At 58.2% G+C, this 24,460-nt stretch overlaps 1 protein-coding gene across 5 annotated transcripts; it reads right to left on the bottom strand.

The window, feature by feature from the left end:
- Nucleotides 1-828: 828 nt before the first annotated feature.
- Map2k3 (mitogen-activated protein kinase kinase 3) lies at nt 829-24,460 on the bottom strand. 5 transcript variants are annotated; one of them, XM_076870354.1, is made up of 13 exons: nt 20,857-20,941; nt 20,411-20,550; nt 12,605-12,671; nt 12,241-12,289; nt 11,263-11,376; nt 10,870-10,989; nt 9,577-9,693; nt 8,995-9,046; nt 8,444-8,571; nt 8,184-8,261; nt 3,488-3,627; nt 2,446-2,491; nt 829-1,886 (listed from the first exon to the last, which is right to left on the bottom strand). In XM_076870354.1, the coding sequence occupies exons 2-13, from the start codon at nt 20,475-20,477 to the stop codon at nt 1,803-1,805; spliced, it is 1,062 nt and encodes a 353-aa protein (XP_076726469.1). In that variant the 5' UTR covers nt 20,478-20,550; nt 20,857-20,941; the 3' UTR covers nt 829-1,802. The 5 variants fall into 5 exon arrangements, with proteins under 5 accessions (XP_076726469.1, XP_076726471.1, XP_076726473.1 ...); XM_076870356.1 differs by lacking the exons at nt 20,411-20,550; nt 20,857-20,941 and adding an exon at nt 24,212-24,460; XM_076870358.1 differs by lacking the exon at nt 20,411-20,550 and having other exon boundaries at nt 20,857-20,872.

Genomic DNA, 24,460 nt, shown 5'->3' with positions numbered 1-24,460 from the left:
GCAGTGTAAAACTGAGAACAGAGCTTCAGGTGGACACAAGTCCTTCGGGACATTAACAGAGCTCCTGGATCTAACAGCACCTGAAGCCTGACACATTCCTGATGACGTTTGGGGCAAATAACCTTCCTTCTGCTTAAACCTGATGGAAGAGAGTCCCATCTGCCCCAGTCCATGCATCAAGATTCGCAGCTGGACTGGACTCCAGGAAGGGGGGCCTTCCCTGGGCTGTCTCAACACCACTCGGAGCCTTCTCCACAGTCCTGCTACGTGTCCCCGAGCCTCCGTTTCTCCATTTTACAAGTTATGTGGCTTTGGGCAAATGACTGTGGCTCTTTGGACATGTTTTTTCATCACCAATGAGGCACCCGGGTCCAGGCCTGGGCCAGTGTCCAGGTGTGCTCATCACTCTCTTGTCTCTCTGGCTGTCACATGCTTTGATGATAGTAGGACGGGGCAGCCTCCGCCAGGGGACTGACTCTGTGTGTTCACTGCTCTGTCCCCCAGGGGTCTGGCACTGGAGTATCTTGTCCCAGCACTCTGGGAGTGTGTGTGTCTTCATATGGACGAGGGCCTGGCAAGTGCAGGGCCCCAGGGGGTCAGCAGGCCTCTCCTCCCCTAAATCACAGTGTCCTGGCCCTGTCCTGGAGTAAGGGCTCCTTCCCAGACCCTCCCGGAGGAAGAGTAGGGCTTACTGCGGCTGTCACATAGTCTCACACATTTTTGTCTCTTTTTTTTTTTTTTTTTAATTAAAACAGCAACCAGGTACCTGACCTGACCCATCAGGGAAGAACCCAGGATGGGCAGGACTTTGTTCCAAAAAAATATATATTTTCTTTCTTTCTTTTTTTTTTTTTTTTTTAAACACCAAAGCAAATCCACAGCTCCCGTGGAGCCAGTCACTCTCGAAGAGAGTGAGGGGACAGCTCCCCCCGCCTGGCACCCTCTGAGCAGAGACTCCCTGGCCTCCATCCTGAGCAAAGGCACCAGTCTTAGCTGGCTGGCACCTAGAGTATGGAAAAGAAGTGATCCGCTCCAAACCATGCAAGAAAACAAACGAAAAACCGCCAAACCCCCACAAAGCAAAAGAAAACATCCACAGAGGATAAATTAAAAAAAAAAAAAAGAAAAGAAAAAACAGAAAGGTGGACCCACACCACGAGAGGTGTCAGGCTAGAGCCAGGTGACCAGTGTGCCCCCCCCCCCCCGAGACTGTTTTCCAGTGCTGGGGTGAAGGCTTCGGGTGGCTCAAGGGATCTCCCTCACGGGAGTCTTGGAGGATTCCCATGGCTCATCCTCCTGCTCTGTCCTCCACACTAAGGCCAGGAGAGAGGAGGAGTGGCCACCGATGGGCCAAAGGGTGCAAAGTCCATTCAGTGGAGAGATTAAAAAACATATATATATACACAACATGGGTGGCATCCAGGGCTGGGCCGAGGCAATAGACTTGTCCACAGACCAGACGGGCTGCCTGCTCTTGTGAGGAGGAGCAGCAGCGTCTGGCAGGGGATTTCCAGGCCCCTGCAAGTCCAGGGGCTCAGGGTGGAGACTTGAGGTCCTTACAGCAGCTGGGGCAGAGGCACTGGTCGGGCCCACATGGGACCAGCGGGGAGCCCCCGCACGTCTAGTTCTTTTGGCACTTGGGACAAATGGCTGGTTGCGGAACCCAGTCCGGAGCAGCCCCCTTGATTCCTCCCAGGACTCCCAGAGCCAGGATGGCAGTAGCTTATGGCTGTGGGTAAGCAGTGTCCCCAAGAGGGCTTTGGGGTGCTGGAGGCCAGAGTCGGGGCCCCAGGTCCAGCCTGCTAGGAGTCTTCTCCCAGGATCTCCTTCACAAAGGCAGCAATGTCTGTCTTCTTGGTTTTGTGCAAGGTGAAGAAAGGGTGCTCCTGATGGGTAACAGAGGACAGAGTCACCTTAGGGGAACTGCCCCCTCCTTGAACCCAACCCACTAACCACTGAGCCTAAACCACTGAGCCCAGGTGCTGCATACTCCTGCTCACCCTTCTAGAAACTCTACCCCTAGGAAGCCCGCCCATGACCATGAGAGAACTCGAGGCTCCTCCTCAGCCCTCCTGCGGTGGCCCTCCAGCCCACACTGGCCTGCCTTTTTCCCACATGGACCAGTCCTCTGCCTCTCCTCGGAGTGGCCTCTCCACCCTTCCTTCCCCCTGCAGCGAACGCTCATCCTTCCTTCCAGGTTCAGTTCAAATGGCAACTCCCCCCAAGAATCTGGCTCTGTGACAGCACTGTCCTGCACCAGGGGGCGGGCAGGGAGTTGGAGGGGGCAAAGCCAGACGGGCATGGCTGAATGGGTGAGGGATGCAGAAGCCAGGCTGAGGAGCTGCCCCTCCGTGTGCCCAGGCTGCCCGCTCCACCCCCAGCCCCACCCAGCCAACTGCCCAGCCCCAAAGAAGAGCAGAGCAGGTACCTTCGACCCACACTCACCATCAGCTCCAAGTAGCTCATGCGCTCCGCGGGGTTCTTCCTCAGGCTAGAAGAGAAGAGGGTTGAGGCCAGGACATCACAGAGGAACTGAGTCTAGCTAGACCAGCTGGCCCTTATCGGGCAACAGGGGGTGCATGCTCCCGGGACTCAGGAAAGAAGGGGCAAGACCATCTCCGGGGTCTGCCAAAATAGAGCGGAATCCATGGATGCAAACTAGGATTTTTTTGTTTTGTTTTGTTTTGTTTTGATTCCCTGCCGGGATCCAGGGAATTTCCATGATACCCAACCCGAAAAGACTCTGCCTGACCATCAATCATATACTTGGTATTCTTAATCACAAGAGGAGACTCCTGGGAGAAGGAGTCAAGCCAACTAATGATTCTTAGTTGCTGGGCTCCTCTGTTTTCAGTTTTTCCTATTTTCCAATTAAAGAAAAAAAAAAAAAAAGACGATGAATTTTACTCTGAGTAGCTTTGCCCACAACACACAGATGTTCATTTGTTGTTCTCATCATCTTTTAAACTTCTAAATGTTTTTAAGATCTTTTTTGGTTTGTTTTCATTTGGTTTTTTGTTTTTGTTTTTGTTTGGTTTTTTTTTGTTTTTGTTTTTTTGGTACCAGGGATTAAACCCAGGAGTGCCTAGCCCCTGAGCAACATCCCCTGCCCTTTTTATTTTTTTTCTTTGGAGATAGGGTCTTGCTAAATTGCTGAGGCTGGCTTTGAATTTGTGATCCTCCTGCCTCAGCCTCCTGCGTCACTGGGATTACAGGTGTGCACCAACTGCTCCAAGCTTAAATCTCTTTTGTAACCCAAGAATTCCTTAGACAAATTTACTCTTAGCTTTTTTTCCTCTTTAATTATCAGTTTCTTGTTCTATTTAACCATGGTCAGAAAACATGGTCTGTGTGACTTTGCCTTTTTTTTCCGATTTCCCTTGTAAACCTGAACAGGATTCGTTTCTATAACGTTCCCAGGAGCCTTCCCTGATTTGGTTCTCAGGGGGTGGGGATACGGATTGGGCTCAGCAGGCCAGAGACTCACCACTGGGCAGTAAAGTCCACAAACTCGGGGGAGAAACGGTCAGCGGGGAGCTGGGGGGACGGTTCCTCCACCACCTGCTTCAGCTGCTGGAAGGGGGTCCCCCAGGACTCGTAGGGGAATCGCAGGATGGCCATCTCAATCTGCGGTGGGGATAGTAGGGTCAGCAGGTCCCCCCGCCACCAGAGGAACACACACATTTCATCCAGAAGCAAAGAGGTGGGAGGGATCTGCGTGCCCTGGTGCAGTGCCCAGAGCCACAAGAGAGGCCGAGGGACTTCAGTCACTGACCCTCCCTGATACGATATCAGAAACCAAAGGCAGAAGTGTCAGAGGCATCCGTGCTTAGCAGCTCCAGCAAACTCAGGGAAAAAATCCAACCTGGACATGACGGGTTTCAACTACCACTGGTTTTCCAAACAATCAGATTTTGGAAGACTCCTTAGCAACCCGAGTTCTAGCTGATCCGTAAAAATCCTGAGGAGCTGGTGGCCACGCTCACCTTCCTGTGAGGCAGCGAACAGCAAAACACCATAATTAGACCACTCCTCTGTCCCTGGCCATCACAAGCCCTTCCCAACACAGACTCATGTGTCTGTTGCCATTCATTGGGGTTCTTGTTTTTACAGAGGCCAAACAGAAAATAAAATAATTCATACCCACCTCCCTCCCTGCAGCTGGAAGGAATGTAGGACTGGGGCGAAACGCATCCGATGAGCTCGCTTTGCACAGCTCAGTGGGCCCATCAGGAATGCAAATCTACAGCTCCTTCTCTACAGAGCCGGTCTCCCACTCAGGGCCTCTGCCTTCCCTCTCTATCCCTTCACTCTTGCTCTGACCCCCTAGACAAGCAACGGGCATAGTGTCACCCCCTCCTGCCGGGCTGGACTTCTGTAGGTGGCTTGGGACCAACTGGTCTCTGCCCCCACTTGGACTCCTAGCCCCAGGCCCTGGCTTGCAGCAGGTGGGAAGTCACTGTGGAAGAGATTGGCTAGCCTACGACAAATTTGGGGTTCTGGTTTTGACTGCTAGGCGAAAACCACAAATCAGGTCACCCTGGGACCCTGCACGGTTCCAGCACAAGGCCCGTAATCACCATAATGAACAGAAGAGACCTCAGCTCCAACAAATGCCTTGTGTTGGCAACTGGCTCCCAAACAGAGCACTAATTACTGTGCTGAGAAGGGGCCTCTCCATCAGGCCACAGGCCCCTTCTGCCCAAGTCATAAACGTCCTCGGATGCAGCGGCAGTGGGAATGACCCTGTGTGCTTGTGCCTGTCCTCCACAAACCCCACACAGACTCAGGGCACTTTTTCCTTAAATATTCACAGATTCCAGTGTGCAGAAGTCAGGCCCCTCTATGAGCTGAAAGAGGAAGACCAGTGGCTACTACAGTTTACAGCCCGAAAAATGAAAACGTACACGAAGCCTTGACCTCACAATCCTCCTTCGAAAGACCTCAAGAAATGAAAACTAAAAACTGCCTTTAGTCCAAAGATGCAGGATCCAGTGTCACCTGCTGAAGTACTTAGAAAACACCTGTGTCTATGGCCAGCGGTCATTCCCCTACAGGCAGCAGGTCGGGAGGCCCCCCGTGGTGACACACCAACCTGGTCAAGCACTTGGCCAATACTTCCTGAGTGTGCCCATGTCCGTCCAGCGTGATTCCCCTTTATGTGACATGGTGTGTGCAGGAGGTGGGCACAAGTGGATGTCCCAGCCCACCTAGAGGGACGTTTCCCACTGCCACACAGTGGCTCCCCGGGGAGACTGAGGATTTCCAGTGGAAACCAGGGAGCTATCCTGCCTTAGATCCAGTAAATGGTTGTGGGAGGTCTTTGGAAGAGATGCCTACAAGGGTTTATAACAATTCAGAAGAATATAAACCAGAGGTAACGTCCACTGAAACGACCGAATTAAAAGTCTCGGGAGGGGTGTGTGTGTGTGTGTTGCTGGGGACAGAACCCAGGACCTCATGCACGCTGGGCCAACACTCTACCACTGAGTTACATCCCCAGTCCTCATTTTTTTTTTTTTTTTTTTTAAAGAAGGCACACAAAATTCTAGAAGGAAATGTACAACACTAGCAGTTGGCGGTGGGGAAAGAGTACGGTCATCCTTACCCCCTTTTCCGATTTTTTATTCTGGGTTTCTATTACTTTGGAAACTTGTAGAAGATGAACCTACCCCGTACCGGGGCCAGCTCGTCTCCAGAGTGGCCGCCCCACTTCTCCCTGGGGACTGGCACCTTCCCATCGCGCAGAGAGCTTGTTCCCTCACCTGAAGCCTAGGCTGGGCTCACAGCTCCTCTGACCGATGTGAGGAGGCAGAGAAAGGCCCAGCACTGGCCCCTCAGGAGCCAGCTACCATGAAAGAATCCCAACTAGAGATGATAGCCATGCTGGGCGGAAGCCATGCAGTGCCAGTGTAGCAGAGCTGCCTGATAGAGCCTGGCCTGGTCACCCGAAAGACCAAGTGACCGAACCAGCCCCACCTGGAAGGGGCGGGTGGAGGCTGGAGGTGAGGCCCTGTGAAAAACCCTCGGTGAATCTTGGGTTGGTGAGCACGTAGGTGGAGGTGCTCGGAGGTGGCCCCCCACTTCACACGCTGACCCTGTGGACCTCTCCCATCTGGCTGTTCCTTGGTGAGTTGTGTCCTTTATGATGAACCAGCAAACACAGTAAAGTCTTTTTTTCCTTGGTACTGGGAATTGAACTCAGAGGCTCTTTCCACTGAGCTATGTCTCTTGTCCTATTTATTTATTTACTTACTTTGGTGCTGAGGATTGAACCCAGGGGAGCTGAACCACGGAGCCACACTCTCAGCCCTTTTTTTAACATTTTATTTAGACACAGGGTCTCACTGAGTTGCTCAGTGCCTTGCTAAGTTGCTGAGGCTGGCTTTGAACTCACAATCCTCCTGCCTCAGCCTCCTAAACTTCTGGGATTACGGGCACGCGCCATCATACCCGGCCCCTTTTTATTTTTTTTATGTAGAGACAGGGTCTTGGCTAAGTGGCTGAGGGCCTTGTTAAACTGCCAAGACTGGTCTTGAACTGTGCGATCCTCCTGCCTCAGCTTCCTGAGTTGCTGGGATTACAGGTGGGCACCACCGCACGTGGCAAACAGCAAAGTCTTTTCCTGAGTTCCGTGAACTGATCTGGCAAACGATCACACCTCAGAAGAGGGGTATGGGGCGGCGGGGGGGGGGGGGGGGGGGGCGCTGGGGTTGTGGCTCAGCAGTAGAGCGCTCACCTAGCATGTGCGAGGCCCTGGGTTCGATCCTCAGCACCACATAAAAATAAATAAATAAAATAGAAATACTGTGTCAATTGAACTAAAAAATAAATATTAAAAGAAGAAGAGGGGTATGGGAATTCCCCCCAGGTAACAGCAGGTGGGTGAGCGGTCGTCTAACTGGCAGTCTGGTGGGACGGAGCTCTTAGCTTGTGGGGTCTGCACGAACTTCAGGTAGATACTGTCAGAATCGAACTACAGGTAACCTGTCGGGGGCCTAGAGAATCCTGGAGGGCACGCCAACCCATCTCCACACCGAAGATGGATTTGACTAATTCTTACCGTCCCCTGCCCCCAACAAACAGCTAGCCAAAGAGGCGAGGGCCGCCAGAAACTTCCTTGGGCCAGGTTCTCTCAGAAAAGGAGGGTGCTGCATCAGTCCCGATGGCTAGGATGGCTAGAAGGGACTAAAGGCCACTCTAGCTGGCCACATCAGCTGGCCCAATCCAAACACACCAGAGCCACTGTGACAGCAACGCTCTTTCCCAGGCCCTGGCCTCCTGCACATCCACCCAGAACGGGGGCGGGGGGTGCAGCCTAGTCATTTTCCTATCCCTCCAATACATTCTCCACGTGGGCATCACGGTGAGCCTTCCCCTCCCCAGCCCCCAGTGATGGAGATGGAACCCAGGGGCCCTCTACCCCTGAGCTACGTCCCCACTCCTCTTTTTACTTTTGAGACAGGGTCTCGCCAACTTGCAATCCTCCCAAGTTGCTGGGATTTGCAGGAACCCACCGCCACACCCAGCCACGGTGAGCCCTCTAAAGCAGCCTGGCTGCAAAGTACGTGAAGGGCAGGCATTCTAGAAGGAACAAGAGGCCCGTCCCTACATCTAGAGCTCGGAGGCACCCTACCCCAAGTTTAGTCCTGAAGGGCGGGACAGCTGGCCCCCGTCACCAAAGCCAAGGGTCCTTTCAACCTTCCCAGGCTCAGGATCCAGATACCTCACCAGCCCCACACCCCCAAGCCCAGTGAGAAGCACCGGGACCCCACAGGCAATACAAATATCTGCCATGACTTTTGCCATCTTGCTTTGGAGATGATTTGCAAGAGCAAGAGCTCTCTCTGGGATCAGGCGGGATTTCCCAGCATGCACCAGGAGCTCTGTGGGCCAGTCCGGGGTGGCGGGGGGGGGGGGGGGGGGCTGACATCACATCACAGAACACGGTGGGCATTCGTGATGGGCAAACCCAAACATCGGGGAGTGGACAGTGTCATTCCTAGACAGGAGTTTTGCGTGACCCATTTTCTTCCTAGATTTTGAAGCCAACACTCTTTTCTACGACCTAAACTATGTGACAGACTCCCCCGCCCCCCCCAATAATTCATGGCCCCAGGCCCAGCCCCAACCCAGCCGCCCGCACCTGACCAGTAAGAGCTGGACCCAGCCCCAGGCCCTACCATGGTGATGCCGAGACTCCAAACATCGGACTTGACGTTGTAGCCCTTCTGGTTGAGCTCGGGGTTGATCCTCTCGGGCTGTGAAGGGAATCAGAGAGATATGGATGTCCACGCCATGGGGACCACCCAACACTCCCTTCAGTTAGGTCTCGCCTCCCCGACCCCAAAACTGAGTGGGCAGGCCCCGTCCCGATGGATGACGCAGCTCCCCGCCCCAGCCCTGTCCTCCCCCAGCCTGGGGCGGGCCCGGCCTCACTCACGGCCATGTAGGGCTTGCAGCCAGCGTCCATCGTCTTAGCCACCGAGTCCACCAAGTAGCCGCTGATGCCAAAGTCACACATCTTCACGTGGCCCTCCTTGTTGATGAGGACGTTGGATGGCTTCACATCTGTCCAGTGGGGGACACACCATTCTCAGCCCTTGTCTGCCCACGGCCTCTCCTGGCTCCCATGGCGTGACCCAGGGGGGCAGCCGCGGGTACCGGGGCCCCAAGGATCAGGCGAGGGAACTGAGGCGGCAAGAGGTGCCACCCCAGGTCCCAGCCGCCGCTGAGGGAAGAATCCTCAGGTCGTGGACTGGATTCAGACGCAAGGCCTCGGGCATTTCACGTACGTAAACTGTACACCGAAACCAGACCCAGGCAGCCTCGGCCAGGACAAAAGCAGGTCCAGTTCTTGCTCCAAACACCAGCAGACACGACAGGAAGTGGGTAAAGGCAGACTGGACCCCAGGGGACCCCATCACGATCTACCCACCACCCCACCCCAGCCTCAGTCTGCTCGGCCTCGGGTTGCAGGGTAGGGACACTGACCTCTGTGGATCACAGACAGCTTGCTGTGCAGGTGCTCCAGGGCCCGCACGATCTGGATGGGAGGACAGACAGGACGGCTGTAATTCCAGGCTGCATCCACCATGACACACCCACCTCCACAGGGGACACAGCCCTCATCACCTAGGTGCCTGCCCACACCCCAACATGGGCCCCAGCTATCTTGGTGCAGACATGCTGGGCTCCTGCCTTCCTCCCACTCACCAACGCTGACATGAACCGCCAAAGACCCCTGCAGATCCAAGCTGCATCTCCCAAGGGACCACCACCATGACCTACCAGGCTCCCCGGCTCCTCTCCCTCCCCTGGCAGAGCCATCTCCCTGGGGGATGGTGGTGGGGGGTGGGGGGAGCCTGAGGCCTGGGCACATTTTAAATATTTCCCGATGCTGCCAGGATTGAGAGTCACATTGGGAGTCATGATCCCATTTCCCTTTTTCCTTTGGCTGCCGGGATGCCCAAACCCAGCAGTCACTCAAGATAGTTATCAGCGGGGCCATGTGCCTGATAGGCAGGGTCTGGGCCTCTGCTGTGGATCCGGCCCACCAGGCCCGGGGACACTTACAGACACAGCGATCTCCCCCAGAATGTCCTCTGGAATGGTCATGTTTTTCTCTAGCACCTTCCGGTAGAACTTGTCTAGGGACGTGTCCATCAGCTCCATGCAGATCCACACATCTCCCTGCAGGAGAGACACCAGACATCAGCAGAGCCATCGGGGAAGCCCGTGCCTGGGCGACCGCAGGCCCCTCTCACCTTCCCGGGCCCCACCTCACACGGACAGCCTACTGAGTGCCAGCCCCCGGTCTCCACCTGAGACGGGATGGCGGGGACAGAAGGGACACGTGCCTACCCCCCACGGGCCCTCGGCTGTTCCGGCAGCTGCTCCTGGCCCCTCCCATCCTGCCTATCAATTTCTCTCGCCTCTCCCTCTCCTCTTCCCTCGGCCCCCGGGCCCTGCCAGTCCACACGCCCACCTCCATCCACCGGCTCTGTTGCCTCGGCCTCCTGCACCTGACCCCTGACTCCACGGCATGTCCAGGGAAGAGGAATGACCTCACGAGGCTGATGGTATCCCTCTCCAAGAGAGCTTTAGGACGTAGAGCTCCCTTGTGCCAACTCTGCCCCTGCCTGCCATGACCTCGTCCCCCTTCCCGGCACACCCCGCATACCCTTCCAACCCCAGGGCCTCCCTGTCTGCTGAGGCCTGGTTCCAGGAAGGATGAGTGGTGAGGAAAGCTCGGCTCCCCGCTGGGATGCAGGAGCGGGGGACAGAGCCCCTCAACAGCGTCACAAAGATGGCAAGACACCACCACGACGCCCTCCCGTCCAAAGCAGCTCCCTCCTCAATTATGTCAGCACCTCACTCCTGGCTCAGGCTGACGGCTCCACCCACCCAGCTCCGTGGGTCCTGCATCCTGGCCTCACCCTCATCTCCCCTCCTCCCGGCTGATAACCCAGAGTCCAACCCACAAGCCCGCATCCTGATGGACTCCACCTGCCTCGGGCCCACGGCTCCCCAGGCACCGTCGCCAGGAAGGCAGATGGCAACCCGGACAAACCGCAGCACTCACCGAGCGCCAGCCAACGCCCTAGCCACACCACTGGACCTTCATGACCACACAGCTGCTAGCCGCAAGGAAACCAAGGCACAGAGCAGCGAGGTCACAGCTAGAGAGCAGGGGAGATGGGCGGTCTGGCTCTAGGGCCGGTGACCTCAGATGGATAGGGAGGGACGGGGTTTGGCTCTCCCATGTCTCCCTGAGTTCCCAGCACCTGCCCACAGGAGGGGACGGAGTGACGGTGGGGGTCACTGGCCCAGAGATGAGTTGGTGGCAGGGAACATCCCCTCGCTCACCTCTCTGAAGAGGGCCCCATAGAAGGTGACGGTGTAGAAGCAGTCGACTGTCCGCATGTTGATGTCCAAGTCCATGAGCAGCCGCTTCTGCTCCTGCGAGTTCACGGTGGCCCGGATCCGCTGCAGGGGGAGAGCTGTGGTTCAGGGGCCACGGTGGCAGAGGCACCCCTTACCCATTACACGGGGCCAGGAGTTCTGGGGACCCCACAGCCTAGTCCACCCTACAAAGCTCTGCCTCGTCGCTGGTCACGGTGAGGGACAAGCCATAGAGCAGGAAGCCACCCTGCAGGCTCAGTCCCCCCAGGGGGTCCCCAGGCCAGCTGCCCCGCCGCCCACGCCCCCCCCCCCCCCCCCCGGGCAGGGCAGGCTGGGACAGTACGGGGCCCTGCTCACCTTCACGGCCATGATGGTACCACTCTGGGCATGCCGCACCTTCTCCACCACCCCGTAGGCTCCACGGCCCAGCTCTGAGATGGTCACTAGGTCATCAGCCTCCACTTCGAAGTTCTTGGGGGAACACAAAAGACATGGGGTCGGTGGGGGTTGGTCCTTAGCCCTCACTCAGCGAAAAGAGAACATGACAAGTTAGTCAGCTCTCCCCGATGGGTGGCCTTGGGCAGGTCACTGGACCAGTCTGAGCCTCATATTGGCCTCTATTGAACCGATGAAGCACCGAGGTCCAAGGGACCTCTTGGGAGAGCCACCCCCTCTGTCCCACACTCCACCCTGGTAGACGGATCCTTCACCCGACTTCTATTTATCAGCCCTTACAATGTACCAGGCCCCTATTTTAGAACCAGGGACTCACAACAAACCAAAGACGTGACCCTCCCAAGGGTTCCCCTCTGCTGGGAGACACCCCCCCACACACACAGGAATGAGCCAGCCCATGAGCAGGACATCAGAGGGTGAGACACTGGGAGGCAAGACCAGCTCAGCGGAGAGGGCCGTGTGCCGGGACCGTCTGGCACGTGCCGTGAGCACTGCCCGGTCAGAGCCAGGCTTCTCAGTGGCTCATGTCCTCCTCAGGGACCGGAAGTGCACAGGGTGCAGACTCCAGGGTCTGGCCCGGAGACCTGGGAGGCCCAGCCATCTGTGTCGACATGCTGTTCGCAGGTGATGCAGGGGTGGAGGGCTCCCCGCCCTCCGTCCGAGGTCAAAGAGCACTGTGGCTCTGAGCTCCCCACAACCTCCCAAGGATGCAATGATCCCTATTCTAGAAGGAAGGTCAGGAAGCAGGTGGCCCAGCTCCACAGGGAGCAAGGTGCCCAGGTGTCTGCCACCAGAGGCCCTGCACAGTCCGTGAGGCCCCCTTATCAGGTGAAGTCGGGGACCCCCCCCCCCGCCACCCAGGGTCCAGCCAGCACCTACTCTGTCTCCAATGGTAATGAAGGTCCGGGAGTCCAGGTTCCGGGGGGGTCTGTGGAGAGAGCCGGCTCTGTGAGCTTGGGGAGAACCATAGAGTTCTCCAAGAGAAGGAAAAGGCAGGTGGCCTGGCCTTTGGAGGTGACCCGAGTGACTTCCCTTTCATCAGTTGCTAAACATCCACTAGGGGCTAGGCATGGGGCGTGGGGCGGGGGACATCGAACAGACAGATGGCACTGCTTATGAGCCCACAGCTGCCCACCTTGGCCAGGTGCTACCCAGCCCCACTCCCTGCTGGCTCCGCCCACTGGGCCCCCTCCCTCAGGCACGGAGCGGGGTGAGCCAGGGTGGTAAACTGAGGCCGACTCACGTGGGGTTGGGCACAGCGGGCTTCGTCATACAGGATATCCGCAAGTCCTTCCTTCTCTTGGATTTTCCTAAAAGGAAGAAAAGGTGAGATGTCTGCTTACTCGATCCATCGCTGTTTTCCCCCTGCGCTGGACAGAGATAACTCAGGTGCTGCCCGTCTCCGACGGGGTTGCCCATTGTAGTCAGTGCCATCAGGCGGACAAGGCTCCGTCGACCTCCCTGGCCGAGAAAGAAGGGAGCCCCGGAATGGGGCTCACTGAAAGAGCCCGAGCCCCACCCCACCCTCCTAGAAGCTATGCCACAGCCATGACCATCACCATCAGAGCCGCCTGACCCCACTGTCCACCTGGGAGGCCACACACGTTCCCATATTCGGCTGGGGGGATGGGGATGGAGAGGAGGCTTGGGCAGCCCAGCCAGGGACAGAGCCTCGGTGATCCAGGCCAGGGCTGACCAGCTGAGGTTTTGGCCAGGCTCCAGCCCTCCTGACCCTGCCCAAGACCTAGGCCTTGAGCTTCTGTTATGGGGTTTTGGAACTGGGTCTCTTAAAAAAAATAAAAATTAAAAAAAAAAAAAAAAAAACTCACATGTTGAAATCTTAACCCCAGGACCTCGGAATGTGGCCTTATTTGGAGATAAGTTCTTTACAGAGGTAATTAAATGAAAATGAGGTCACTAGGGTGGGCCCCAATCCAGTCTGACTGGTGTCCTTATAAAAGGGGGAAACTGGGACATCGGAGAAAGGCGGACAGGGAAGGGGAGGTGAAGGAGACACACAGAGGGGGGACGGCCACCAACAAGGCGAGGAGAGGCCTGGCGGATCTCTCCCCTGCAGCCAGCCCAGCCTCCACCTCCACTGCAGCCCGGACGGTGAGAGAGAAGGCAGTTCCCTGTGGCACAAGGCACAAGCCGCCCAGTCCAGGGTGCTTCCCTGCCGTCTCCCTCACGGCTCCCCAGCTCCATCCGGGCCCCCGGCTCCACTCCCGTCTCCTCTCCCAGCCGCGATCTCCCCGGGGTGGTCACTCTGTGCAGATACCCACCTCAGAGAGCTGGGGCAGGTGCAGGCTGGGGAGTCCTGGGTGGGGTCAGCAAGCCCTGGGCTTAGGCCTGGTGGGCAGCATAGGCATCCCAGCCCGGGGCTCTCCCCCCGGGTCAAAAGGGCCACACCTGGGCTCAACTCCCACCTGCTGGCCTGGACCCTTTACCTCTCGGAACCTCAGCCTGTCCCCTCTGCAGCAGGGGCACTGACCCCAGAAAGGCCTCTTAGAGGGAGAGACTAAGACACCGGCCTGCAGCCCAGACAGGCAGGGACTTCCTCCCGCCTCCCAGGACCCCACCTGCCCCAGAGGCCCACGCGGCCCCACTGCTCCGACCAGGAGACTGAGGCCCGGCACGTGTGGCCAGGGCTGCTGGCTCCCTGGCCCAGTGTTTCCTGGAACGTGGTGCTGTCCACGTGCCTCAGTTTCCCACCCATGAGGTGAGGGCACTAGACAGGGTGAGCTCTGGGCAGTGGGGCTGGGGGGCCTCTGGAGCACTCCCACCACCATGAAGCTCCTGCCTTCGATGCCCTTCCCAAGGCAACCTGAGAGGCCCTCACCCCCCTCCTCCCCAGGCAAGGCCAATCCCTGGGGACAGGCAAGAGGGCCCTGTGTCCATACCTGCCCGGCACGGGGTTGGCACTCAAGAAGGATCTACGTTTATGGAGGGGGCAGGGCACGACTGGGCTGGCGCACAAAGGAGCACTCCCGAGTCTGCCCTTTGAACACGGCACAGCCGTCATCTGATCAGCAGCCAAAGCAAGGACCCGGGAAGCTGGGGAGCCTGCCAGCTGTTCCCAAGAGCCCTGATGTCAGGCTGCAGTTTTCTGAGCAGAGAAGTAACTTGCTCAGGGCACCAAGGATCTCCTGGGTGGCAGAGCTCGGCTGCAGAGCCGAGACGCGCCGGCCACAGGCCTGCCCCTTGGAAGAGCTTCTGCCCACTTCTCTGCCCACCCACCGGCCCTCTGTGTCCTCCCGTACCACCCCATAAGCCATGACCACTGGGGCCTGGGAACTACCCAAGGTCCTGCCACCGCCTGCCAAGGAGACCCTTGTCCCTTAAGCCACCTACGAGCCGTGTTCGGACCCAGTCTCAACCATGCCACAGAGCCACGTGGGTGGAGCCCAGCTGGGAGCGACACAGGAGGTGGCTGATTGGCCGACTCCCATAGGCCAGGCCCAACTGCCCCGTGGCCCTGATGCACCTCCGTGGAGAGACAGGCCTAGGCTCTCATGCTCTGCGGGAAACAACAAACTGGTCTGGGGACCCAGGGGCCACCCAGGGTCTCCCCGGGTCTGGCACAGTCTACATGACAAGAAAAAAAATAAATAAGAGAAAAAAAACCAAGGCGTCTGGGACCACCAGCTCCTGAGAGAGAGAGACCCTGTCCCCTGCCTCTGGATCAAAGTCACCATCTGGGCTCTGGGGGGATGATCCGGGCAGGGGCTGAGGGTTACGCTGCAGCAGCTGGAAGGTGGCAGACAGAGCAAATCTTTGCAGCTCGTGGTGACCCCGAGACACAGACTCGGAACCTCAGGAACCTATTATCTGCAAAACAGAATATGGCAGAAATGCCACCCACCGGCCCTCTGTGTCCTCCCGTACGGAAGTTGGGGGACCCTGTGGGTGCGAGAGGTCATAGGATGGTCCCCTTGCCAGGCCTCAGTTTCCCCATCCATCAAGGGCACGTCCGCACCAGCAGCTGGGCTGCGTGGTGAGGCCAACCCGCCCGCCACCGGGGCTGGCAGCACACAGCCTGGTCTTGCCACCTGCCCTAAAGGGATAAAGGCCTGCGTCAGGAGTGACCTGGGCTCCCCAGGGCAGCCGCACCAGCTGTCGGAGTGGGCGAGGCCACCACGGAGACAGCCCAGAAACAGGCCTCGGGCCACCCGTGGATGCCACTATCTGCTACCAACGTCAGGGCTGGGCCAGATGGCCAGGCAGCCCGGGGCTACCCAGGTGTGGCTCAAGGTAGCGACCGTCACCACAACAAACAGAGGCTCTGGGGCTGCCAGGGCAATCCACAACAAGCCCGCCAGCATCCAGCTCGCAGGGGCCCTGGTGCAGGCGAGCCCAGTGCCAGGCGGCCGGCCGCGTGTCCTCAGGTCACTCTGGACCCACAGCAGCCCCTAGGCAGGAAGCGAGGAAGTCAGGCTGGGTGGAAGTCCGAGAACGGTCTGAAGTCACCACCCCGCTGCAACAAAGGTACCGACAAAAACTCCTGCCCTGTCCCCTCCCATCCACCCCTCACTCGCTGCGTACGGCACCATGCCTTGAGGAAGACACCTTCTTTCCCACCTCAGGGCCTTTGCCTATGCCATTCCCACTGTCTCCAATGCCTTTCCCTGCAACGCCATCCAAGCTGGGACCCGGCCCTGCCAGTCGCCTACTCAGAGGCTCCCCTAACCACCCCAGCATAATTCCTTCCTATGGGGTAAGGAACCGATGTGGCCGCTGAGACGTACGTGGCCAGAGGTCCCATCCCCACCCGACTCAGCTGGCTACCCCCATCCCGCAGGGTTGTAGAGAGACCTCGGCCAGACTGACCCACAACTGCAGAGGGAAGAGCCTTATCTCAATAGTGGATGTTCATTGGCTGCAGCGAACCAAAGCCAGAGCTGAATACCTGACATTCTCCCTAGGGTCCCAGATACTCTCAAGAGAAGCCCCCCAAGAGCTTTTGGGAGCCAAAACTGCCAAGCATCCACAGGGAGCAAGGACAGACCTGATAGGTGCTCCTCTGTCCCCAAGGTCCCAGAGACCCTGTCCTGGGGCTTTGGAGAGAAATATGGGGCTGAAGGAAGGGTGCTTCATTTACTGAGCACCTACTACATGCCACTCCCAGGCCCACCCCATCCAGCCTCAAAGCCACTCCACGCCACCAGCTCTGTCTGTGTCCCTGCTTCACAGGTGAGAAACAAGTAGGGCTGTAAGAGAGCCGCTTCAGGGCATGCTCCGACCACTCACTGCCCAGCTGCATGTGGCCACCTGGCCAGGCTCCAGCCCTGCAGGGCCCTGGGTACCTCCCCACCCTTCACCTCACTTTCCACTCTGCAGAGCGCAGGCTGGGGGTTCCCATCCCCCATCTTACAGCATCCACCGTCCTCCACACCCAGGTCCACCCCACGCCCCCCGGAATCCTGCTCCAACCTGGGCACGTGCGGCAGTGTCTGAGGACACTCTCGTCCATCCCGGCAGGGGGGAAGGTAAGACTGGCGTCCAGCAAGGCAGAGGTCAGGGACGCTGCCCAACAACCCACATCACACACCACAAGCCCTACCGCGGCCAAGGGGTTCTCTAGTCGGAGATGTGCATAGTGTTGAGGGGGTAAAACCACGCAAACAAGAACCACCGAGGCTTAGAGGAAGCGGAGGGGGTGGCATGGGATGACCAGGAGCCCAAAGAAGCCAGGCCCAGGAACAGGGAGCACCAAGGGTTGTAGGCAGGCAAAGAGGAGAGGCTGGTGGGCCACCGGCAGGCCCTCTCACCCAGCAGGGGGACCAGGCAGCTGACCTCACAGAGATCAACAGGAGAAATGGTCATCTCCTTCCCCCACCAGACCTCACTGGACTGGGCCCTTCATCCCCAAGGATGCCAAAACATCCATTCTGCCAGGCAAGGTGGTGCACACCTGTAATCCTAGTAATTCGGGAGGCCGATGCAGGAGGACTGCAAGTCGGAGGCCAGCCTCAGCAATTCAGCAAGACCTCGTCTCAAAAAAAAAAAAAGAACTGGAGGCCAAACTCCTGCACTGACATCCAAGGCCCTTCACAGCCCTGTCCCAGAGAGCCTGGTCTGTCAGTCCACACCTGCTGATCACACACTCCTCGGGACAAGCATCTAAAGCTACTAACATAAGCCCAGCCCTGCAGGTGAGGAGCTGTTGATACAGCCGCACAGGCTGAGCACTGCACCATCTGCATTACATCTCATCTGAGCCCCTCTCAGCCACCCTGGGAGGCAGGAACTAATATGATCTCCATCTCGCAGATGAAGAAACTGAGGCCAAGGGTTTATGAAATCAAAAGCCTGGCAGCTGTCCCGTGCACAGCTTCAGCTACTAAGCGTAAGGAATCTAAGGGGACAGCTGGGCTCACCTTGCATGACCGGGGCACCGAGCAGCGGGCTGCTCAGAACTGCAGTCAGTGTCTCCGGGACTCAGCTGATGTGACACACCAGGGCAGCAACCGAGCCAGGCCTGAGCCCCTGCCTTCCCCGGACCACGACTGAGTAGCCACGTCATCTGCCCCAAACCAACTCTGGCAGAGGCCAAGTGACAAGGAGTGGTACCAGGAAACCTGGCTGCGGGGACACCAAGAACAAGTCAGACTCCCTCTCTGAGTCTTGTTTCCCGCCTCTGGGTGTGGGTGTGCGATGACCGTGACCTCTAAGAGAGGGCCAGCAAGGGTAAAAGGTTGTTAGGATAAGTCCCGGCTCCCAAGGCGGCGGACCTCTGTGTCCACGGGCAAGTCAGTCCCCAACCCCAGGCCCTCGATTTACTCGTTCATAAAATGGGGGTGATAACAACAGGACACATTACTGGGTAACCACGAGGGCAGCGTGAGAACCGTGCACATAAAATGCCTGCACAAACAGCTCAGGTCAGTGGTCACTCTGACCCGGAGCCCTGGTGCACAATGGGCCCCGTGCACCAAGCCTCAAGAGGCCATGACTGGAAACGGGGGGGCTTCCACCTGAGAGGGGCACTTCCTCCAGCTCCAGTTCTGGGCCGTGCTCCCAGAAGCCTCAACCTGGAGGGTATGAGATGAGCCAGGCCAGCCCAAGGGCAGCCCCACGCTGCCCCTTCTGCAGGATGACTAAGCAAAAGGCACCTCGTCTTGACCAGTGTCCTCTTGGCTTCTACTGTCACCATCACTACAGAGCAAAATCAGCGCATGGGGGAAAGGTGTTCTTGGTTGGAAAAAAAAAAAAAAACACTCTACGTGGCTCAAATTCAAATTCAGCACTGACCAGCAACCACGGTGTCCCTGGACTGGACAGGTCGCATGGCTTCTCACCGTCGGCAGCAGTCCTGCTGCACGGTGGCTGTTCCTCATCCCTTTCATTCCCAAGAGGAAACAGGCTGGGGAGGTCACAGGGCAGGTCGGGGTAGAGCCAGGCCTAGGACCAGCCCTGCTGTGTGGGAAGTTGCTGCAGGTGAGTAGGGTTGGGGGAGCCATGCTAGCAGAAGCCTGCTCTGGGGTCTACCAGAAGGCCCAGTCACAGAGAAGGACGAGGAGGGCAAGGCGGGGGGGCATTCCTGGTCCTGTGTCACACCACCAGCAACAGGGTGCCAGCAACACTCCTTGCTCCCCACCAGCTTATGCCCCCCCGACTCCTGCTCTGACCTCCAAGGCCCTTCTCAGCCCTGCCCCAAGGAGCGTGCCTGTCACTTCACACCTGGACTGGGGACGTGGCTCAGTGGTAAAGTTCCACTGGATTCAATCCCCAGTATTAAAAAAAAAAAAAAAAAAATTCAACTTTTAAAAATAACAAAGAAAAGTAAACAATGATTAACATAAAAGCTAGACAGCTATTGAGGGAGAAGGAAGGGAAACAGAATGCACAGGGGTTGGGATCCGGGTCGGGTTGGGTTTCTTTAGCTGGGTATGATGTACACAGAATTCATCCGACTCTTTATTTTTTTTAAAAAAATACAGAGGTGCATTCTTTGTATCCTTTTGGTATCTCTGGCTACATTTACAATTTTTCTTTTTTTAAAAAAAAAAAAAAGGAAGATGGGAGGCCCAGCTGCAGGGACCGAACATCATAAGGAGGGTCACTGAGTAGGGGACAGGCCTGACCACAGGCCCATTCATGGCAGGAGGGTCTGGCCAAGCCACCCAGGGCAGGGGACTGGTGGGCAGAGGGGCAGCTGGACGCAGCCTTCGCAGAGAAGCCAGGGCCGGACGCGGGACACCAGCTTAGCTGTGACATCCCAGAGAGGGATCCACAGGGAAGGGGGAGTGTGATGGGGACTGGGATCCGGGGACCTGTCGGTACCTGGGACTGAGGGTGGGAACCTAAGGACCCATCCTGGACTGGATGGGACCTAGATCTGGTGTCTGAATCTCAGAGGGGTCCAGCAGCCGGCTGAAATCTCTTTTGCAGGGGCAAACCTGCAAGAAGACCCCGTCACCCAGTTCTCTGGTCCCCACCTGCTCGTCCCACCTCCGGCTTGGGGACCAGAGGGTATTAGGTACACAGAATTCATCCGACTCTTATTTTTTTTTAAGAAGTCCTGAAGCCTGATACGTCATGGCCAGCAGTAAAGACCATACTGCACACTGCACGGACGCCTCGTGTCCCTGAGCGCCGCAGTCCGGCTGCAGCAGAATATCCGGGGGGTGACGAACTACTTGTGTAGATTGACCCCCCGGATATTCTGCTGCAGCCGGACTGCGGCACCTGAGCCCTCAAGTGCAGGGGCAGAAGCCCCCCCACTCCCCTCCCGCGCCCCCGCCGCGTCCTGTTGATTCACTTGACAATGAACAGTAGTCACAACCATCACAATTATCAAACAGTTAACAGATACCATTTTGCCGGACAGACACTATCTCTGATCTTCAACCACCACCCTGCCAGGGACGGGTGTTGACCCAGTTTAGACACCGAGGGTCACAGAGGGCATGTCCCTGGCCAAGGAGGCAGGACAGGAAGCTGGCCAGTCAGGATTAGAACCCGGTCCCACTCCACCAGAGCGGAGGCTCCACCCCCCACCACCACTTCCTGCCTGTCTGAGGAAGGCCTGTCCTGCTGTGACCATTACCTGACACTTGGCCCCGGGTGGAGAGAGGCTGTCTGCGTCGACACAGGCAGGGGGTCCCCGTGCCCATTCTGCAGGTGAGGAAACTGAGGCTTCCCCTCTGAAAGAGGGCCCGCGCAGGTCCAGGAAACTGAAATCATTGACTTGGGTGCAGAAAATACACCAGATGTGACTTGTCTAACATCACCTCGCAAAAGGGACCCAGCTTGGGACCTGAGCCCAGGCAGGCGGGCTCCAGATCCGAGTTCCCGACCTCCCCACAGCTGTCCCGGGCGAGCTCAGGCAGACCCACCCGGTCAGCCCGGCTGACCCTGTACCGCCTCTGCTCTCCCTGAGCCCCGAGCTGCACATCTGAGCCCAGGGAGTCTCTTGGGCCAAGGGCAGTAAACATCCACTGTCACCTGCTCCCCCCGCTCAGTGAGCAAGAGGAAGCAGAGCCGTTTGCCTACCAGAGGAAGTTTCTGGGTGGGACAGAGGGCCTAACCAAGGGGTCCTGGCCCAGCGCCCAAAGTCCAGGCCAGGCCACCTCCTGCACCTCAGCCCAGGGCCAGGTGCTGCCCATGGGCCGGGCACACAGGCCTCTCCTCCCCGGCCAGGCCCAGCATCACCACCCTGTGTGCTGCAGGCAGCCACTGGCTGGCATGCCCAGGGTGAGTCAGCACCACCGGGCGCTGCTGACTCACCCACCGGAAGCCCAGCTGCCCCAACCCTCTCCCCACAGGCCCACGGAGAACTTTGCTCCCTTCAGGCCCTGAGCCACGGGCTGGCTGATAGAGAGTTTCCTGTGCGTCACACCAGGGGTGGGGGAAGTCCCAGAGGTGCCACCCTCCAGTCTTTCCGACAGCCGGGGAAGGAGGGGGGACTGAAACCACAGAAGGCAGGGCCAGGCCAGGCCAGGCCAGCACAAGGCTCCCTACAGCCTGGCCGGGCAGCCAGGAACTGTGCACCCACCCAGCTACGCCACGAAATGTCCAGTGGGTGGCACTCCCAAGGTGGCAGGAGACAGAGGGAGGCCCTGCTGGGAACAGCAAAACCACACACGTGGGGTCCCCAAGGTGGCTACAGACTCGGGTCATGCTGACCACACGTGAACTGCACGCCAGCCCCAGCCCCCAGCGGCCCTTGGCCTCTGACGCCAGCCAGAGATGGCAGGGGGGAGCCAGCAGGGCTACGGGACCTACAGAGAACTCTCCAGGCTCCTGGCACAGAAGACAGGGCAGGTGCCTGCTGCCAAACAGGAAGCCCAAAGGCAGGGCACCCATAAGGTCCGGCCCCAGCCACGCCCTCCTTGTTTGAATTCCTCTGAGGAGGTGGGGAAGAGCTCTATGCTGGGCCCAGTGCCCGGGACGGGGAGGGCATGAGCAAGGACCCCTGCTCTGTGCATTCAGTGAAGTCAGTCCCCTGTGAGGTCTTGGTTTTCCCATCTGTCAAACGGGTCAGGCTGCAGTGTGTCAGCTTGGAAGAGCAGCACACAGGACAGGCAGCCTCCAGGTCTGCCTCGCCTGGCCTCCAAGAGATGCCCCATGGACATGGGGGTGCCCCACAGCTTAGTCAAGCATCCAGCACAGGAATGGGACCTAGGGAAAGCGCTGGAGAGACCCCTGTCAAGACACACAGTCCTGTGGAGCCCCAACTCCACGCGTCACCGTGATGCACCCTACGGAGGTACTTAGTGCCTCTGAGCCTCAGTTTCCTTATCTGTCAGCAGGGTCGTGGCAAATCAATGACACCCACACATGGCAATGGAAAAAGCTTGTTAAGTAGCAGCTCTTGGGATTTGGGGGTGAAGGGAGATCACGGTTCCCCCCCCCCCGCATCCTTCTCAAAACCCCTGAGAGGACACGAGGCCCCTGGGTTTGGTCTCTGACAGCCATGCAATGCACAAATCATCCTGCTGGAGATTCACCCCGGCTCTCTGCAGAAGTCCAGTGAGGGCAAGGTCAATCCTCAAGTCACACAGCACATGGGGGTCCAGCAACGTTCCCCCTACAACACTGTCCACAATCCCGCAACTGCCTGGGAGAGCTGAAATGCCTCTCCCAAAACAAAGAATGCTTCCAACTCCTTCCCATGCTCTCCCAAGCGGCGGAGAAGCGTCTGATTTCCCAGTTCCCAAGATCCACGAGATCTGCACGGGGCGAGCTTCTCCCCAGCCACCTCCCCCGGCGAGTGCCTCCTGAGTTACTCACAGCAGTTGGGCAATGGTCAGGGATCCGGCCTCCCACTTATGTAAGACGTAATTACCCTGCCCACCCAGCTCCAGCCCACAGCCACCGCAGCCGCCAGCTGCAGGGGCCAGGAAGGGCCCACACCCTCCCCAGGACCCCGCTGGCTCCAGAGGTCTGGGCCCCTCCAGAGAGAAGGAGGAAAGGAGACAACCCCTGAGGGCCTCTAAGTGCTTCTGTGACCTTCCCCCTGCTGCCTCTGCAGCTGCAAACCAGAGGCAAGGCCCGGACCCCACGTGGCTGAGGCTTTGCAGGAGGAGACACGGTTAATAATAAGATGTGCAGCAGCTAGCCCTTCCTGAGCACCTATTATGTGCCACACGTTGCACCCCATGCAGAGCTCTTCACCAGCTCACCACAGCGGCTTTTGTGCATTCCCAATCTCACGTCATTGACTCCTGATGTCCAATTTACAGGTAAGGACACTGAGACCCAGAGAGACATTGAGGGGTTTGCCAAGGGCAGGTTCAGCGAGCTGGGAGTCAGCCCATTCACGACAGACATGTCCGGTTTGGAACCCTCTCACACAGCCCAGCCTATTGAGACTCAGACATGCCAAAAACATCCTTTCCTCTTCCTGAAAAAAAATCCCCCTTTTGCTCTCTCCAAGTCTTGTCCTTCCCCCACCGCGTGATAAATCCTCCTGCTGCTGCTGCTGCTGCTGCTGCTGCTGCTACTGCCACAGCCGCCACAGCCACCTCACAAAAATTTCCAGGAAGGCCAGTTCCTTGGAGAAGAAAAGAGCAAGCCCCCTCGCACGGCCAGCACACTGGCCTGGCAGCCAGCCCAGGTCCCAGGCAGCAGGGACAGGCTGAAGACACCAAGATACAGGAGCTGGTGAGCTCTCCAAGTGCACAGAGAAGCTGCAACTCAAGTCGAGGAGGAGCCCCACAGAGAAAGGGCTGTGCTAGGGAGGGATGGGAGGCCAAGAGATGTTCTGGGGAGACAGGGCTGCAGGATGCGGGGTGCAGGGCAGCCAGAGACGGGGGTGAATGTAGGGCCTCCGGAGACGGAGAGAGATTGGGGGAGGGGAGGACAGGGCCTTCTGAACAAGGGTGTAGTCAGGACACCTGTTTTGGAGACACAACGAGGTCCCCCCGCCACCCCCAAACAGGAATACCTTTGGAGTCCAGACGGAGAGCAGAGTTAAATCCCATCCTGGACACAGCGCCACAGCCCAGTGAGGCTGGCAGACAGAGGACCCAGGGGGGGATCAGAGTGAGTCCCACCTGGGGACAGCTTAATTTCTACCCAGGCTGCACCCCTAAGGCCTCCATGAGGAGGTCAGGGTGAGGTTCCTGACCTGGAATGGGGCTGTGCAAGAACAAATGCCTAGCTCGGGTCCAGCCGGGGAGATCTCGGGGCCTGGGTGCAGTCCCAAGGCCTAACCTGGGGATCCAGGTGAGGTTCCAGGCTGGCACAGAGACCTCAGCCCGAGCAGGGAGGGCTTCTGAGCAGGAATGTTGCTGCCAGGACCCGGCACGGGGATGGGATAGGCTCCCACAGAGGTCAGGGGTTCCCACGACTGGGCTTGGGCGCGGGGTTCAGGTCGCGGGGGTGTCCCGGCGGGCGCGCCTACCTTTGGACTGAGGCATGCTGGCGGGCTGGCTCGGGGCAGGCGACTCCATGCTTGCAGACGGGTCCCGGGCGACGGCGACTAATCGAGAGGGCAGCGGCGGGCTTCACCGGGGCCAAGAGCACTCATGGCTGCGGGCGAGCGGGCGGGCGGCCCCCGGGCGCGACGGACGAGCAGAGGCGGTAGCAGCGGCTGCAAGTAAACGTCTGGCGACGGGCGGTGCCACAGTCAGACTGGGCAGCGCCGCTGGGG

The sequence above is a fragment of the Callospermophilus lateralis genome, chromosome 11, assembly GCF_048772815.1.
Source record: "Callospermophilus lateralis isolate mCalLat2 chromosome 11, mCalLat2.hap1, whole genome shotgun sequence".
NCBI lineage: Eukaryota > Metazoa > Chordata > Mammalia > Rodentia > Sciuridae > Callospermophilus > Callospermophilus lateralis.
The sequence above is the reverse complement of the archived record's forward strand: the minus strand, read 5'-3'. Positions and strand labels throughout refer to the sequence as shown.

Excerpts from the sequence above, each read along its gene's own strand:
- Map2k3 (XM_076870354.1), bottom strand. The coding sequence starts at position 20,477 with ATGGGCACGGGGACCCCCTGCCTGTGTCGACGCAGACAGCCTCTCTCC. Across the intron at positions 11,377-12,240 it reads TCATTACCATTGGAGACAGA|AACTTCGAAGTGGAGGCTGA; the intron begins GTAGGTGCTGGC and ends TGTTCCCCCAAG. Across the intron at positions 8,262-8,443 it reads GCTGCAAGCCCTACATGGCC|CCCGAGAGGATCAACCCCGA; the intron begins GTGAGTGAGGCC and ends TTCCCTTCACAG.